General features: G+C 43.7%; 1 protein-coding gene across 1 annotated transcript in view; it reads left to right on the plus strand.

The window, feature by feature from the left end:
- The window catches only part of CCDC178 (coiled-coil domain containing 178), a 1,033,935-nt gene that overhangs the window by 675,122 nt on the left and 340,443 nt on the right, over positions 1-18,370 (plus strand). The window contains exon 19 of the mRNA XM_085605687.1: positions 15,559-15,708. Within this exon, the coding sequence (XP_085461813.1) occupies positions 15,559-15,708 (150 nt within the window). The remainder of the gene's footprint in view (positions 1-15,558; positions 15,709-18,370) is intronic.

Below are 18,370 nucleotides of genomic sequence, written 5' to 3' on the forward strand. Positions count from 1 at the left end.
GTTGCTGCCAACCAGAGACACATTTCTGCCCTCCTGCTGCTGAGCCAAGCTCGAGCAGGGAAAGGCAGCACAATAGACATCCTGTCACAAGGTGGTGTGACTACCTCGCAGACAGAATTTATTAAGTGTATTAGAACTGGGTGGGTGCACTTCCAAAGTGCCTGAAAGTCTGCAAGAGGGGCACATTTGGTGTCCCTGTGTATAGTCCAGCTCAAACCAGTTCTGGGAGCTGTTGGCTCCTGCTCTGGCATGAAACTGGACAAAGGACATGCGAATAACCTCCCCACTGTCCTGCCCCTCCGCTGGGCGGGTACCCTGAATCTGTCCAACCCTCCTCTTTGGGTACAAAAGGCCTTACCTGGCTGTAGGACCCTTGAGTCGAGATGGACAAGATTCTGAACAAGAAACTACTGACCTTTGACTGTCTGGACACTCTGAACTTTGCTGGACTTCGACTGGGCCCAACTTCGTCTCCCTCTCTGTCCAAAGCATTGTCTGTGCTCGTGCACCATACAAGCCCCGTGCAGGACCTGTAGAGCATCAAGGACAACTGAAGTATCTCCCTTGGGTGAAGGAGTCACTCCCCTGCATTCACAGGCACCGTAATACAAGTGACCGGTCTGCTGATTCTGAGCTCCTGCAGACTCCAAAGGCTCCAGCAACACAGAAGGTGGGTTCCTATGTTCCTTGAGGTCGAGGTGCCTTCTCACCAAGATTGAGGCCATTATCCCTCATAACCTGAACCCCTGTGCACTGCGTACACTAGCAAGTGCATATGCTTGTTGGTGTTTCACAACGTCATGCATTAGGCTGTTGATAGCTGCAACCTCTGTGCAACTTTTGTACAATGGACTTTAGTCTCCTCGCACTCTTTGCCCTGCAAGCTGTTGTTTTGTGGAACTGCTAGAGGTTCCCTCGCGACTCCTGTGCCCTCGGCCTGTGGGTCCATGAGAGGAACAATCCTGATTTTTTGGGGCTCCACTGGTTGCTCCAGGCCTGCCGTGACTCCCCTTGCTGTGGTTAGTCCTCTGGTCCTTGCTGGGCTAGAACGTAACCTTCTTTGACCTTCTTCGTGGGTTGCAGTTGGCAAGGCTTGTTGGTGCTCCCGCTGAACACCGATCCCTCAGAACTCGACATCCTTCGTGGGACAGCTCGTATCTGGCTCCTGGTCCTCCTCAACATCTCCTGGTCCCTGCAGCTGTAGTGTCAAGGTCTCCTTCTTCAGACCTGAAGCACCGACATCGGTGGGCATTCGTCTACCGAGCCCCTGGTCACTCCTGAGAGACCCAGACTCTGTCCCTTCTGCTTTCAGGTTCCTTCCATCAAGAATCCACCTGCAGATTCCAGCGGACACTTTTCTTCTTTCCAGCAGTGGCATTTCTTTGAAGACTCCCATTGAGAACGACGGTGGTTTCCAACGTCACATCAGCCCTATGCACCCAGCTTCCCTGGGATAGGTAACTCTGATACTTTGGTATCCACGGGGGGGTGGCTCTCCAAACTTCTATGTTCCAAACGGTTTCCTCGTAATCCACTGGGAAGGGTCCTCAAACTTTAAAATTGCAACCGGGACTCTCCCATTGAATTGTACGTAGCACGTGGTTGTGTTCTCACACTGCACTCGTCCTATTGGGGTCCCTACTTACTCACCTTGGGTGGTTCCTTGTTGTTCCTGTGATTCTACATCCTCTTGACACTGTCTTGACTGGTTGTCGTGGTTCTTATACCACTAGTTTAGTATATGGTTTGGTCTCCCCCGGGAGCCCACTGTGTATTAGTGCTACTTACGATTTCTTCTGAGCTACATTATTGTGTGCTTTGTGTTTATCTGCAAGTAGCAGATACTTTGAGGTATTTATGGTGTTATAATATTAAATATATATTCCTATAACTACTGTGTGGTTCTCCTTTCATTTAACCAATACAATAAGGTTGCATTCTGGTAAAACAAGCTGCTTAACATTCCTTCAAGACTATGCCTGAAGGCTGCTCTCCACAGCTACCACTTGGATAGCTTTCTAAGGTTATCTTTGACCTTTTAAATCAACATAAGAGTTGATTGGACTGGTGCAAGGTTCTCATTTTAATTAGTGGGCATCATATACCAGGCCAAATTCTCACACTGGTTCTCTCATTCTGGAGGTTCCGACCTTTTAGATAAACAGTTGGACGGAAAATAATTTGATATCTCTGTCAGAAACCTACCATCTTATGAAGGAAAATGTAGTGGTAGACAGGCCAAGCAATGTATATCCCTTGGGGGAGGGAGGGAGGGTATGGCCAAGCTTACAATGGAGTAAAACACACACTGCAGAAGCTCGAAGGCCAACCAACTTATTGGCCAAAAAACCTGCAACTGATACGGGGCCTGGCACCTTCACCTAAAGTGGAGCACCCACTCGTCTTACCCTGGAAGGTGAAACTGTAAGTGCAACCCGCCATGTTGAGTTTTATTACAGGGGTAGCTGGAAGAGGGGAGATAGCACCTGCTCTTGAGATCAGTAAAAGCAGAGCAGAACTGGGTTAGGGATTGTTGGCTGTCCTAGGAATTGTCACTGTTTGGAGCTGGTTTCCCAGGGTGTAGGGGAGAGCTGCCTAGCTCAGCACCGAGAAATGTTCTAAAATTGTGTAAGATGAAACCATGAGTCAAGCTCACTGGATTTGACTTGACTACGGCAACAGTCTGGAAAAGAGAAGAGAAGGTGGTGCTGCCGCTGGGAGAGTAGTGAGGCAGATTAGGCAGTTTCGGCTCTCCCACAAGCTGTCACCATTCGGAGCTCGTGCCCCAGCCTTGGTGAGAACTGTCTGATTTTCTGCTTAGAGGATCCTGCATGGGTATAAAACATTAGACTTGAATCAGAGCTGTATGTAAGAAGCTGGGGTGGGGATCCAAAATTGGTGTACAGGGCCCTTTTCTCACCTGCCTCTAATATTGTTTACCTGGGAGCTCGCAAGAGACTGAGATGGGCAGCTTGGCTGCAAAGGAACACCAAGCAGCCTGGAGGCATGCTGCACAACAAAGACAGTTGGGCACTATATAGACAGCAATTACTATTGAGATGAGGGGTGGATGGCATTTAGAGGAGGATGATGCTTTTATCTTCACCTTTTGCATGGCCTAAAACAGATATTTGCTGCTTATCTCCCTGATGCCCCATCCCTCTTGTTCTTGTGTTGTGATCTCCCCATCCCACTTGTTCATTTACTTGGCCTGCATTGTTGCCTACAATTGGACAGAGAGAAGCACCTGAACTGCGATGGCCCCCTTCCAGATCTATCCAATAAAGCTAGCTCTAAAATAGAGCTTGTGCCAACTGAACAGGTAGCCTCACAACCACCTTGACTGCCCTCCTGATCAAAATTAAGGGTTCGATACACTGGGCTTACCTGCAGGGTTTGCCTTCCAGTTTCTACTATGAAGAGACAAAACGTCACCAAACAATTGGTGGCATGTAATGACTCAGCAGTGAGCGGCAAGAACATACATAGCTCCACCCACTGGAGAGAGAAGAGAATGCTGAAGGGGACTCTTGGTGAAATAATATCAGAATCATTGCCCTTCCTGAAAAGGTAGAACACCTGAGTGAGTGAGGACATCTTCCTCGATGTTTGGCTGGCAAACACGGTCATGACTGGTGTCACTTCCACATAGTGCTGAGCCGATGTTGAGTGCCTGAGGTGCCACTGAGACCAACGATGGCAAGGTGAATTAATAGAGACCATATCCTGGAGCTCTTTAAAATTAAGGGCCCATATATTATTGAAGGAAGTAAGGTCAACTTCCCTGACTTGACAAATACAGTACAGAGACAGAGGAGTTTAGTCATTGACATCAAAAGCCTACTCCACCACTTGGGATTGAAATTAAGGGTGGGCGTAGCTTCGCGAAGTGCTACTTCGCGCAGCTACGCAAAGTGAAGTTCGCACTACGCGAGCTACGCGTAGCACTTCGCGAACTGCGTAGTAACATGTTCGCACTGTGCAAGATGTCGTTTTCAATGATTGCACAGTGCGGACAAGCAACCGGCACTGTGCAATCATTGAAAATGGCATCTTGCACAGTGCGAGTTGTAGTTTTCTGCTGCTCAAGTAGATTTTTACTCGAGCGGCAGCTTTCTCAACGCGAACTGGTAGTTTCTCATCGCGAGCGGTCGCGAGCATACCCGACCACTCGCAATGAGAAACCTGACCTCCTCGCGTTGGGAATCTCGCCGGGAGGCTTATTTTCCATGCTCACGATCGCCAACTTGATGTTGCTGATCGCGAACAAGGAAAAAGTCTCGCCGGGATGTCATTTTGTTTGCTCGCGCTCGCCAACTTGACGTTGAGGACCGCGAGCAAGCAAAAAATTACCGCAGCACTACGCTACGCGTGTTCGCACTGTGCTACGTGCAGTTCGCGTAGTGCGAAGTAGCGCGAACTTCGCAAACTACGCGAGCGTAGCGTAGTGCTTTGCCCAGGCTTAATTGAAATATGCATTCACACTTTTTATCCGTGCAGCAGTTACTTGGTCCTGGCTGGAGTCTAGAGGAGTGTGACCCCAGGCAAGGTGAGATATGTTGAACACGGCGGCAAAATGAAGAGCAGCAGTAGACGCAATAAAGGATGAGCAAAAAAGACCAACCAAGGAGCAAACAACACAGGAGAGAGCTTACATAGTCACAGACATACTTCAAAACCATAGCTCCAGAGAAAACACCCCATCTCCAAATAAGAAACACCATATTCAGATAAAGTCTGAACGTTGGTGACTCCGACTGAGAAGATATTTGAGGTCTGGTGCTTATGTCCATGATGGTAGAGGACACAAGCTATTAGAAGCAGTAAATGAGTACTAGTCTGTGTCCAAACGCAGACTGACGGTATTGCCAGGACATACAAGGGGGCAGGAGCTTTGTGGGGTAGACTGAGGATACAGGGTGCTAGAATAAAAGGGACAGGACTAGAGTGGGAAACTTATAGGGCACCATTCACCAGATCACACACCAAAATTGACAATTCACAGTTAACATTTAGACTCTTGAGTCACAGAGATGGGGTAAAGATTGTTACATCAGCATGGTGGTAGGCCTTATTAGGCCTTATCTCGAAAACATAACTGGCAGACTTAAAAAGTGGGCTAGTGCAGAAAAAGAAACCCTTACCAAACTCCATTAACAAAAAGAGCAAAAGCATGACAGATAACACATGAGATACGACACAAGTGATGGTGGAGATGGAAAAGGATGATCGCCTACCATGAACTTAGACTGGGGAGACACTATTTTGCTAAAATAGATATGGGTTAAGCAAGCAACCATCACAAATGTGTGCACTTTCAAAAGATAATACACAAAAATAATCAAATATGTATATGCAATGTACGAGGCCTCATCACTGACAACACATCTTCAACTAGATACTGAATTCAAACACTTAGCTAGAAGAAACAAAGGTTTGAATGCCATCCAAATCAGACAAATGAGATCAAATATACTGTAGAATTTGCATAAATATATAGGACCAGACCTATGCGTCTTTTGTTTATAGTTAGCATTGTTACATGTTAAATGTTTTAAGCTAAAATTAGAGAGCATGAGGTGTAATGTACCTCAAAAATCATCACCTGGATGGTGATGATTTTTTAATGTATGCCACATAATGACTAAGCATTTGAAAACCCAATACGAAGTACTTTTAAAAAAAAGCTGGGTATACCCTTGTTTGTTCTCATATCCTCTGTATTGCCACTCATATATTTCAGACATTTTCCAGAACTTTTGGAGTCCCTCGTGTAGATTGGATCACCAGTCCAGACAATACTCTATTGTGGACATTTGTTTCAAGGTTTCGGTAAGAGTGGTGTTGGGGTATAAATGTGTTGGCCTACCTCTGGCCTCCTCTTCTACTTTATGCATTCCCTCCATTCCCATTTATAGCCAAGCTGTTAATTTGACTCGAGACGGAGGAGGTGGATCTCATTCTGTTAGCATCCTTTTGGCTCATAATGGGCTAGTTCCCGTAACTCAGGCGGTTGTTCAGGATACCTGCGTGAGCCTTTGGTTTGGATCAATGCCCACTTCAAAACCCTGTTCTCCCTCAAGCAGCTTGTAGAGAATGTACCTACTGGCTTATGAAGATGGGAGTCAGCAAAATCGTTCCAAGAATCTGGACAAATATCCACTAGACATTCGTATATTCAATATTAGATCTCTTTCTTCCTGGTGCACTGAAAATATTCTTTGAAATTGCTTCTTGTGAAACTAAGTGGGTTTTTCAATTTCTTCTGGATAGGTTGAGTAGTTTCCACTCTAAGAGTGTATTTAAAACAATTAGAGCCCCTTCGGTGAACATTGCTAAGATGGAGTTGCTGGGCAATAGATTACTTAAGGACTTTTCTTTGAATACATCACATCCTTTTGTGTTTCTTTCTGATGTAGACATTAAACAATTTTGGTGAAGTTCTTCTTATAGCAGACTTAATATCAGTTCACACATTTTTAGAACTAGGTTCTTTATTAATAAGACCCTTATTTGAGAGATTTCCCAGATATATTAGTTCTCAGGTTGGGACCAGGGTTCCCTACTAATGTAATTTGTACCTTCCATCAACAGCAGGTTACACTTCCTTGTTTTTTTCCACGCCCTTCTACACTTGAGGAGGAATATATGCATGTGCTTGATGTATTGAGAGCTGTTAACATATATTTAACTACGTCGCAAGAATACTGGCCGAGTGAGAATCATTTTGTCAATTTTGGAGTTTTTAGATGGGATTTTAGAAATTCAACTGCAACCTTAAGTAGGTGGAGCAGATCACTGATTCTGTAGCTTATGTTTCTCAAAGAACTGTCCGGGTATGGAGTATGGGGTATAGGGTAGACTCACACAAGTAATGGCAGGCTCTTGGGCTGAAGCATGTGGAACAACATCTATTATCGATATATCCAGTGCAACTGCATGGACGACTCCTTCTACATTTGTCTCTATGGACTGGATGCGGGACACTCACATTCTATTGCGTTTGGTTCTAAAGTTCAGCTGCTGCTATTTCCATAATTAAAGTCTGTTCTCCTGTTTCTTTTGTACTATTGAAAACTCTTTTTTAAATATAAGATTACAGCATTACTCAAGAGTTGTCTCAATTTTCTGGGAATTGGGTTGCAATTAACATTCTGCTGTATCTTCAAAGCAGGGACATTGTAAAGATTTTGGAAGCCCTAGGCCAAACGGAATTTGTGGGCCCCTGTTCAAAACAGCTTTGAATTTATGATCCAATCTCAGCTCTTTTATGCCCTCTTAGACTAGGTCACTGACAATGCGCAGGCACACTCCTCCAACATTTTAAATGTTAATACTCAGGGCTAGTGACTTGTGTTTCCAATATTTAACTCAGCAGCAGCTCACTGATATTACTGTACATAATCTCTGTGAAGCCCTCCCATTTCTCACACTTGAGGTCCTGTTTTGAGCTAAAAAAATGTTTTATAGTTGTTGCATGAAACATAAACACATCGTTTCTCTTCAAAATGTCCTTAATAGACTCTCACACATCATCCACGATAAAAATAAATTAAAGGAAAACAGTATCAAAAATAATTTGTTTAATAATGACCCAAGGTCATCACGGGAAGGGTCTCTGCTTCAAAGTAGTGAGGACCAGTCCAAGAAATAGGGCGATGAGGTAGTGACGCACTTACTGGTAACCTTCACTACCTTAAATTTATGCCTGGAAGGCGGTGCCTGGGGGTAGGTGAAACACTTCTAAGACGAAGTAGAAAGTACTTGTATCAGAAAGATTATTTAGAGTAATGAAGATTCACGGTAAGTAATTGCTTTATTCAGTCACAGAGCCTCGCTCTCACCTTGGAGGATACAAGACGGGCAATCAATAAAGAAAGCTTCTGGTGAGGCAGGCACGCGCAGCGCGTCGGACGGAGCTGGCGTCAGCTGTCACTTGATGCACAGGCCATTGCGAAATCATTTGTTGTCAGGAAGTGATGCTGGACTATATTTTAACTCTCTTGCTGTAAAACCACAGGGCCTTGTAGTTTGTTGGAGGTTAGTAGCTCTTGTTAATTTGATCAAGGCTGAAGTTTACCGAGGGTAAAGTAAACAATGCAAACTGCAGACACCATCAGTTTCCTATGGGCAGTGGAGTGTAGTTTGTTCCATTTACACTTCACAACAACGTCTGATGGGCTTTGTCAGTGCTGCACAGAGTAATTAAACCTGAAATCAATAGCAGGCATTTGTCATGTTTACAGCCGCGCTTTCTGCTGGGTTAAACTCATCAGTTTAGTGCCGTTCTGTTTTACTGCAGAGACACGCTCCATTATTTCTTCAGGTACAGTTGAGATATTCAGTTACATGTTCAATAGTTTGAATGCGACAGTAAGATTAAAAGGGGCGAGCAAAATGGACAGTTTTTGTAATTTATTTGCCGATTTTCGTGAGCGCGGTTAGTTTTCCATTTTCTCCCTCCTACTCTTTTATGGAACCTTTAATGTCCTTTCTTAATACATTCGCTCCCACCCAAATAGCTGGAGAGCAGGTGGAGCGCGCGCAAAGGTACCATATCCAGGGATCATGTATGTTGACTGAGCTGAGCGTGGCTATTGTGGGACCTGGCGTGGAGACTGTGAGCGTGCTAGGCGCGTGGCAAGCACAGTCTGAGAATCAGCGCTACCTGGCGTGACCACAGCACACCTGTTCTGGAAGAGTCACCACGGGTTGCGCTTTTCATAAAAATGTATTGTTCATACGAAATCCATCACATTACTTTTTGAAAATACATTTGAGAGTTTTTTTGCGTGGTTTGATAGTTCAAGAGCTGGAAAGAGATGTTAAGAGTCTGTTTCTTACCATCCTGCTCTGCTTTTCCTTGTAGGATAAGCTAACATTTCTGAATGTTCCGCTAAGGTTAGGTAAACTGCTGGAAAACCTGAAGTGGGCAATTTGATGTTTGCATGCCACTGCCCTCTCAGTCCCTTTAGATTACAAGGGCTTTTATAAACGTATAGGTGAATTTTGACGAGAATGACATTTTCCTATCAGCTTTTGCAAAACTGTCCCTTCCAACATCATTTCCAATGGCTTTCTCTTCCTGAACAGGTTAGCCAGGTACACCATGGCAGCCCCAGTCAGGAAAAGTGCCCTAATGTCCTCTATGAACGGGGAGAAAGTGTTTCAGGAACATTCTTTTCCCAAATGTAGACATCTATTTTAAGGGGTCTGTCTTTCGGGACTTAGGAGATGGCAATGGCGGCTCCTCCGCTAAGGCAGTGGAGCACCGCCCAACTGCTCTTTGAGCAGTACAAAAAATAAAAAATGACGGGCTTGCCACCGTCAGAGGGAGGAGGAGTGAATTGCACTCTCTAAATGCGCATGATTTGGCCAGCCCTCATGAACCGGCCAAACCGTCATGCACACTTAACATGTGCTCCACCTGGCTGTGTTGCACAGCCTGGTGCAGAACATGCCTAGGCTCCCAGGCACTGCATGAGCGGCCAAACCAAACGCTCAGAGCAATCACAACGCTGCTGTCATGCAGAGTCGTGATTGGCTGGGCGAGTCTGGGAGCCAGGGTGCTTGCGTTCCTGATGCCAGTGCCAAAACTGATGATGGAGGAGAGGTGACGGCAGCAGCAGCGTTTACAGATAAGTCTATTTATTTTTTTCATCTGCACCACCCCTTTACTGAGGCAGCCGCCACTGGTAGATGGTGACATTTGGTGGGCTGCGGCAGGTTAAGAGTTTCTTTGAGAAGACAGAAGATAGGTATAGGGGGTCTATGAAGTATATAGGGGCCATCTATCAACGAGCAGTGTCAGACTGAGTCTGGCAGATTGGGTCTAAAGTTTAATTGAGAAAGGTTGATTGTTGGTCCCTGAGTATTGTGTGAAGGTGTCTCAGCAGTAGCAGAGAATTTTTGAGGGTATCTGAAGCTTAGGGTTTGGTTATTAGGGCTGACACTGGGTGTTTGTGGCCTGACTTAGGATATTTGAGGGCCAGATGTGGCTCTGTTTCAGCTTGCTGAGGCAATATTATGTCTAACTAATGGCCCTTGAGAGATAACAGATTGTTTATGATGGTCGGTCCGAGATCCCTCTCTACAGGTGGCCGAGGATGACTGAGACTGAGACAGGCAGTGGATTTCCAAGGGCCAGTAGAAAAAATGTGTTTATGGGAATGGATTGCCTTCACAGGAGCTTAGTATCTTTTAGATTTGTTAACAGTAGCCATATTGTTAAAAGTGGAGTGACATCTAATTGATGCAACAACTTTGCAGAATGCCTATCACATGTTGAATTATTAATGTTCCACAGTTGGCTCATGTTATATCAGGCAAATACCAAAGTTTTACTTTGAGAAGTGTGTATATAATTTGGCTACATTCTCATTCTTTATCACACTTTTTTTGGTATCAGATTTACATTTTAAAATGTGTCCTTGTGCGCACAAATTAGCTATGCAACAGAAAACATCAAAGAACAATTTCCAGTAACAGTAGGTTGCAAGAATAATGACACAGATTTCGAAGTAGGAAAATTAAGGCGGTCCCTTCTATTCTCACATGAGGCACATCCCCCCACTATAGGCCCCCTTAAATAGAAGTATGATCTGTGAGACATAGATGTGCCTTACCTTCACTTCAGGCCATCCGCCAAGTGGCTCGACTGATTCTACTTCTGTTTTAGGAAGCTTGTGATTTCCACCCCATACAAACATCCTTAGAGGTGGAACACATCAGCATACTGAACATGGTACCATTACTAAAGTAATCTTTAAAGAAGTTTCAGTCCCAAAGTTAAGCATAGTGTTGGGGCTTAAATTGTATTGTTTCTTACTCTCATCATTAACTCAGATCTGTAGGAGGGAAGAGGTGTGACGCAGCGGCCAGGGCGACTGACTCTGGAACTCAGGGGCTCACAGTTCGATCCCTGGCACTGGCGGCACAACAGCCCAGCACCATGTGACTCTGGGCAATAGCTCACCCCCCAGCATAGGGAAGAGAGGAATACCCGTCCTCCTTTACGCAGATGATGCGGTCCTCCTGGCGCGCACTGGCAGGAGCCTGCAGGCCCTCATTGGGGGATTTGTCAGCTTTATGGCAGACCTAGATTTAGTCCCTAACCTCACAAAATCTTTCATTATGGAAGTAGGAAAAACCCCACACAAGAATTGTGTTTTCACCATAGGCACACACAAACTGGAGAAGGTGAAACATTTTAACTACTTGGGTATGGTTTTTGACAAAGACTTAAATTTTAAACCCCTTGTAAGTCATAAATGTACCCAACAACTTGGTGCTGAGGGGTCAATTATGAATTATGCACGCAGACTGGGTCGCTGGTCACCCAACGAAATTGTACATTTATATAGTCTTGTCTGCTGCGCCAAAACCCTGTACGGAAGTGAGGTGTGGGGTTTTACAAATGGGAGAAAAATTCAGATTGAGGAAGATAAGTTCTTGAGGAGACTTTTGCAAGTCCCTCAAAGCATCCCCTCTTTCATAGTCCACGAAGAGCTGGGTATCCCCTATATTAGCGATAGGGCATGCCTCAAACCCATCATCTGTTGGATTAAAATCTGGATAAACCCTGAGGCAAGCCTTAGCAGACAAATTTTGGAGGACTGTCTGAAGGGGGACAAGGGGCTGCAAATACCCTGGCTCAAATATGTAAAGGACACGCTGACTAGTTTGGGCCATGCAAATCTTTTTGATGACCCCTCCATAATAGGAACGAGAGACAAAGAGGCCATAAAGGCAGACTTCTCACTATATGTAGCTAACGTTAGAGAGGAAAGGGAAGGGCGGAAACCTACTGTAAGAGAACACCAGCTTACAAAAAATTGTGCGGGGATGGAATTCTATCTGTCCAATATACATAACAGACATGACAGATTCCTGATAACAAGATTCAGATTAAACCTCCTGCACCACATTTTATCAGTTCCAGCTGGTTACACGAGTGATATTAGCAAAAAAGGGTGTTGCGGCTGCGATCAACGATCTCCGCAAGACACCATCCACTTTGTTCTCATATGTCCATTTTACGACCTTCCCAGAAAGCGTTTTTTAAAAAACATCTTGAAACGCGCGGGAATTAGACAGGCTAAAGTGGCCCTCTTGTTTCTCAAACTCTCTGCTGACCCATTTGTATTATTTAGCACTGTGCACTTTTTGCGACTGGCAGTTAGACTAAGAAATACCAGAGGAGAGGATTAACTACTAGGACTGCTACCTTGTTTTTATGATTATAAAGTATCCTCTCTGCCATAGACAATCATTAATAGGCACAAGAAGGCTGCCGACAAATGAACCTTAGCACTTAATTGTTCTGCTTTTTATGATCTCGCATTTTGGGATTTTATGTATTGATGATTTTAGGGTATTATGTAAATTTGATTGTGTTTTTTAACAAAAGTATGTTGACTTGATGATGTGCATCTTTTATGGTTATTTGTAAATATCCGAATAAAGATATTTGATTTGATTTGATTTGACTCTGGGCAATAGCTCACTCAATCTTCCTGACGGCTCCCAGCGCCTTGAAACCTTTGTGTAATTGTTTGCGCTTTACAAATACTGGACATTTACAAATACTGGACATTTAGTAATCCGAGTGAAGGCAGTTAGTTTCAAGTTACTGTCCTGTCTCATGTGAATCTGTGGAACCAGCTTTTGCAGAGGAGCCCTCCTTCCTCCCTGTGATACTTTAGGTTTGAGCAATAATTGGTTCTAGAGACTAAAGGGAAATGAGTTCGACCTCCCTTCATATTTTCTATTATCTATGCTTAATGGTTCTTATCCTACTGCGTTGGGAAGCCAAAGTTCATCTTTCCCTTTTCAGGGACCTGGTAGAGTTCATCTGATAGAAGCTACCTTGGGTTATAAGGTCATTATTAGCAAATTCAATGAGATGGCAAATACATGGTCTCTCTGTCAACATATGACTGTGAAGAGGTTTCACACCCCTGGAATAGTCTTACAATGACCACTCTAGAAACCTGAGTGAGACATGACCCAGCATCTCGTATCTGCATTTCCCTCATACATTCTCTATAACGCTCATGATTTCACTATCTTAAAGGCATCACATTCCTAGATTATATGTAGTAAACAAATAATTCACCTATGTATGCCCTGTAAACCATGACCCCTGTTTAAAGCCAGACTTCTCTGGTGCTACAGAAGGCAAATTTGGTGTAGTAACCTCTCTGTGCTGGGTGAAATCTGCCCTGAAATGCAACTGTGGACCAAACGGATCATTCTGAGGGCAGATGGATGAGTGTCTGTGGAGAAGCAGAAATGAACATTGTTGATATTATCGCTCTTGTGAGTTTTTATTGCCACAGAAAGTGAACACAGTTTCAGAAACAATCACACTCAATCAAGCCGGCTATCCCGTCCCATTCAGAAAGATTTAAACTGGTTCATGGCTATTCTAATTGCTCCTCTGGCATTACTTTCGGGAGTGGAGGCTCCGATCCCTATGGTACTTGAAGTACTGAGAGTACCGTTGCCTCATGCAGATGGATTTGGGGTTATTTGCGGTTATGGCCAGTCTGAGGGAGTGAGAAAAGTGTCTTCTGTCTTCCTCTTCCCAACAACCCTATCTCTCCTCTTTGTAACAGTATTCTCTGGATCAACAGGGTAAATTAAAGTTTTAAAGTAAAATGACTCACCAGTCTTATGTAATTATTGCCACTTAGGGGGCATATAAACCAACCTTGCTCTCTGGGCCTGTTTAGACCATTATAGGAATCTCCACCCAAGACCATAGAGACTCATGCAACTAAAGAACAACAGCCTGTTGTTCATGAGACATTATTTTTTGTTTAATTTTCCAATGGGATGGAATATGCTCCCTAAGTAGTCTGCAGCGCCTACCTGCTACCCTCGCCCGTCTCATCACCTTCGGACAGTCTTGTAGCATTGGCTGCCTCCTTCACCGGTTTCATGAGCAATCATGGGTGGCCTCTCTAGCCCTCATTTACCAGCCTGATTGTAACACCTGGATTCAGGTGGTAGGCTTAGGGAATAAGAAGATGGCCCCAGTTTCTCAGGCTAGAAGATTTATTTGTCTGGAAAATCAATAAGTTGAGGGGGTTGGAGGAAGTGAAATTTTTGACCCAGTCCCTCCATCACTCTCTGTGTGCTATTCCTGTCTGACTGTATGCTTTTCTCCACTGGTCCGGGTAGAGTATTTTTCCTTATAAGGCAGGTATATTTTATGGGATTTGCACCCAGACTCTCATAAAACCTAAGTATATGTCACCTATGGCAAAGCAAGTTGTAACCTTTCAGTTCCCGTTGTTTTACCATGCTGACTCACTTCACAGGCCATATTATTTTCAGTGCTGCACTAGCGCAGAATGGGGTCTGCATGTTTCAAGTGCTTCAACGTCTTGTCAGGGGTAGTGTGCTGTATATAATTGCAATTACAATTTAATTTTTGCGTCTTCAGTGCACAGATCAACTAAAAAAACACAGCGTAGTTCGACTACACAGGGCAGAAATTGTCTTTTGGTGTTTCCTAGCTCTGCTGTCAACAAAACATGTACTAATTCTGAGCTGTTTTTTTTTTAGAGTTAATGTATGTGCTGAAGATTTCAAAAAGAAATGCACAGACCCCTTCAGGGCTGGCGCACTGCAGAAAACAGGGTCATCAGATGACCCTTGTAATATGTTATTCTGGATCAGGGATCTCCAACCTTTTCTGTAGTAGGAGCTACTTATGTTCAATGTAAATCATCCCGAGCTACTAATATTAGTGATATAATAGTGACCACCCCATCCAAGATTGTCTGCAGTGATCATATAAGTGCATGAGGCAGGGTTTCCATCACTAATGTGAAAAAAATCCTCTGGGAAATTGAAATTACTGTACAAGGGTAATACATAAAAGCCATAGCAGCCATCCACCTGGCACTAAGGTAATGTAAGTAATAAACCTCCCCAACTCAATAATAGTTTAAAAAACATTTTGAAAATGCAACTATTTTTTGCCAAACATCGGCTTATGAGTTCTGAAAATAGACACATTTTCATCTTGAGAACATGCTTTTAAATTTGAGCATACATATAATAATTCAACCAAGCAAAAGCCTCTATATTAGTAGGCTGGGCTGAACACAGGAGAGCTACTCACAGGTAGCTGCACTGGTACTGGTAGCTCACGAGCTACTCGTTGGAGACACCTGTTCTGGATTGTAAGTGATTAATTCCTACAATAATGTAGTTCCTAATCAGGCATCGCCAGTACATTTGCTTGGAATAGTTACTGTCTCTTTGATTTTTTTTGTTACAAATATCTATGAAGTTGTCCCAGTAGATTACAAATTCAACACACACTACACTTTGGGCTCTTTTCAAATTCTCTATAATAATACAGTATTTAAAATGTAACAAGGGATCATTTTTGTACAGAGGCATGTTAAAAATCCCTTCCATTTTTTGAGCTTGTAAGGAGACTTGTAAACTAAAGAAGCACAATGTACATCCCCTAATTAAAAGGGAATGGTCTGTCGGTTACAGTTTATATTTTTTAATCATGCTCTATTCTCTTTGCAGTCAGTGCTGGATGTAGGCCTGATAGAAAACCGGAAGTTAGCCAGCAAATATAAAGCTCTTCAAAGGATATACCTGCATAAAAAAGACAAGCTTTTGGATGAATTTGAGAAAAGGGTGACACTGGAAGCCTCTGTGAGAGATCGCACACAGGTAATGACAAAATATTGTAATTGTCGCCATCCTATTAAAAGCGAAGTAGCCTAATGTAATGTAATTTGAAGGCGTATAGCGCTAAAAGCCATCATGGGTGTTAATGACTTGAAATGCGTAGCTTTTACTGTGTGTTTTAGGCCTTTGATCTTTTAAGTGACATAGTTAGCAGTTGTGTACTCCTCAAACATAGTAACAGTTAATACATTAGAAGAGAAGCAAATCGAACCAGGTTTAGTAGGAAAAGTAGCAAATTAAAAATGTGAAAATGGTATATCTGATTTCTGCATAGAGTATTTTTTTAATTAGACGGTTTATATCCGCCTATTTATAATGTGCGTTCTGTAAATTAAACTGACTATTAAACGTTAGGTCCCTCCTGAAACATGCTTTGGAAATACAGCTGTTAATCGAGTCCAATAAACTAGACATTCTCTTCTTAACTGAGACATGGATGGCTGCGGGATCAGAATTAGAGTTAGGCTTAGCATGTCCAGTGGGATATAAGATCATTCACAAACCCAGAAATACTGGACGAGGAGGAGGATTGGGGATCATTTTTAAGGAGGAGCTAAACATTTCAACTTTGGATATCGACGCCACCTTTAGCGTTGAAATCCTTGGGATTCGCATAAAACATGATGCCGAACACTGCCTTACAGCTCTCATCTGCTATAGAACACCGGGGCATTTTAATGCCTCACAACAGCAGGAATTGATCACTGCCATAAACAATATTTCCATCACCCACAGCAGGATGCTGATTTTGGGCGATTTTAATTTATGGGACAGCGACCAATTACGCACAGCCTTGAATAACATCACCCAATCCTGCCAAATTCTAGGGTTGAAACAGTGGATAACTACCCCCACACATATACAGGGAAACATATTGGATTTAATATTCGCGGCAGAAGATCTAATGACCATGGACACTATTCTTCCAGTAGGGTGGTCAGATCACCACCTACTCACTTTTAATATACATATCCTGGTATATACAGGGCCCGTAAGGACACAGACCAGAACATTTCTTGGCCGGAATTGGAAGAACCTGTTGAAAAGGAAAGAGGAAGGTAAGCCCGACTTTCGTCACATCGGAACCTCGTTCAACTCTGAGAACGATGTTACGACAAACTATCTCTCATTTTGCAATGAGATAACTAAGAAACTGGACAATAATCAAGAGAAGGGGTAAACCCTCCGCTCCCTGGTATACGGACAAACTGAAGGATTTGAAAAACATCTGCAAAAAGGCAGAGAAGCTCTGGAGGAAAAACTATTCAGATCAGGAGAAAGAACGATGGAGGCTCACTATTCTACAATACAAGAAGGAAATTACTATAGCTAAAACTAACTATTTCGCAGATCTTATTATCAAAAGTCCTAATAAGTCCCGCGACACCTTCAAGATTATTAGAGAGCTCTCTCATCCTGCTTGTGCTGACAGCCAAATCAAGCCCTCACAAGAACTTTGTGACGGCCTTGCAGTATTCTTTCAAGAAAAAATCAATAAAATAATCGAAGGAATGAATAGTAAGCCCACCTTCACATCGCAGGACAATAAGCCCACCTTTACATCGCAGGACAACAGCAACCAAGCAAATAGAGGTGAATTGGTGGAATCTACTAGGAGCTTCTCTCCAAACGCTAGCTTGGAAAATTTTGTGATCCCTTCTAAACAGGAATTTCTCAGAACAGCCCTCAACACGTCATCAGGATCCCCTAGACCCTCTTCCCCATAAAATGGCCAAGAATTTTGAGGCTGATATTTTCCCAGTTTTGCATCAGCTCTGTAATCAATCCCTCCTCACAGGCTCCGTACCAAAAAACTGGAAATTGGCGGTTGTGACTCCGTTACTAAAGAAGCCAAATCTGGACCCTAACAGCCAAAAGAACTACCGACCCATATCCCTCTTACCATATCCGATAAAGATCATAGAGCGCTGGGTCAGCAGATCTCTGGCCCTCTTCCTGGAAACTAATGTCATCTTGGAAGAGGAGCAATTTGGTTTCAGACCAGCTCATGGAACTGAGTCAGCCTTGCTGACAGTCATGGATGACCTACGCATGAGGGCGGACAGGGGCGAATCAGCAATTCTCATTCTGCTGGACCTGTCCGCCGCTTTCGATACGGTGAACCATGTCATCCTGTTAAAAAGACTGAAGAACATCGGAGTTGGAGGAACCGTGCTTGACTGGTTCCGATCCTACCTGACGGATAGATGGCAGGCAGTAGCTATCCCGCCATATCAATCAGAATTCACTAAAGTTCCGCATGGGGTCCCACAGGGGTCTGCTATCAGCCCCATACTGTTTAACATTTATATGCAACCCCTGTTGAGGATCATAAAAAGTCACGGCATCAGCGTAATAAATTACGCTGATGACACCCAGTTGACGATCTCTCTTGATGGAGCCCAGGCAAATTCACTGGAGACTTTCCATACCTGCATGCTGCAAATGTCACTCTGGCTGAACCAGAATTCACTACAATTTAACAGTGATAAAACTGAAATACTGCATTGTGCAGTAGGAAGAATCCCTACAAACCTACCTACAGATTTCTGGCCTCAGCTGCTAGGAGATTCGCCTATCCCCGTGAACTCAGCAAGGAATCTCGGAGTCATTATTAGTAATACTCTGAGCCTTGAGACTAACA

Source organism: Triturus cristatus, chromosome 5_1 (assembly GCF_964204655.1).
Source record: "Triturus cristatus chromosome 5_1, aTriCri1.1, whole genome shotgun sequence".
In the NCBI taxonomy this organism is placed as follows: domain Eukaryota; kingdom Metazoa; phylum Chordata; class Amphibia; order Caudata; family Salamandridae; genus Triturus; species Triturus cristatus.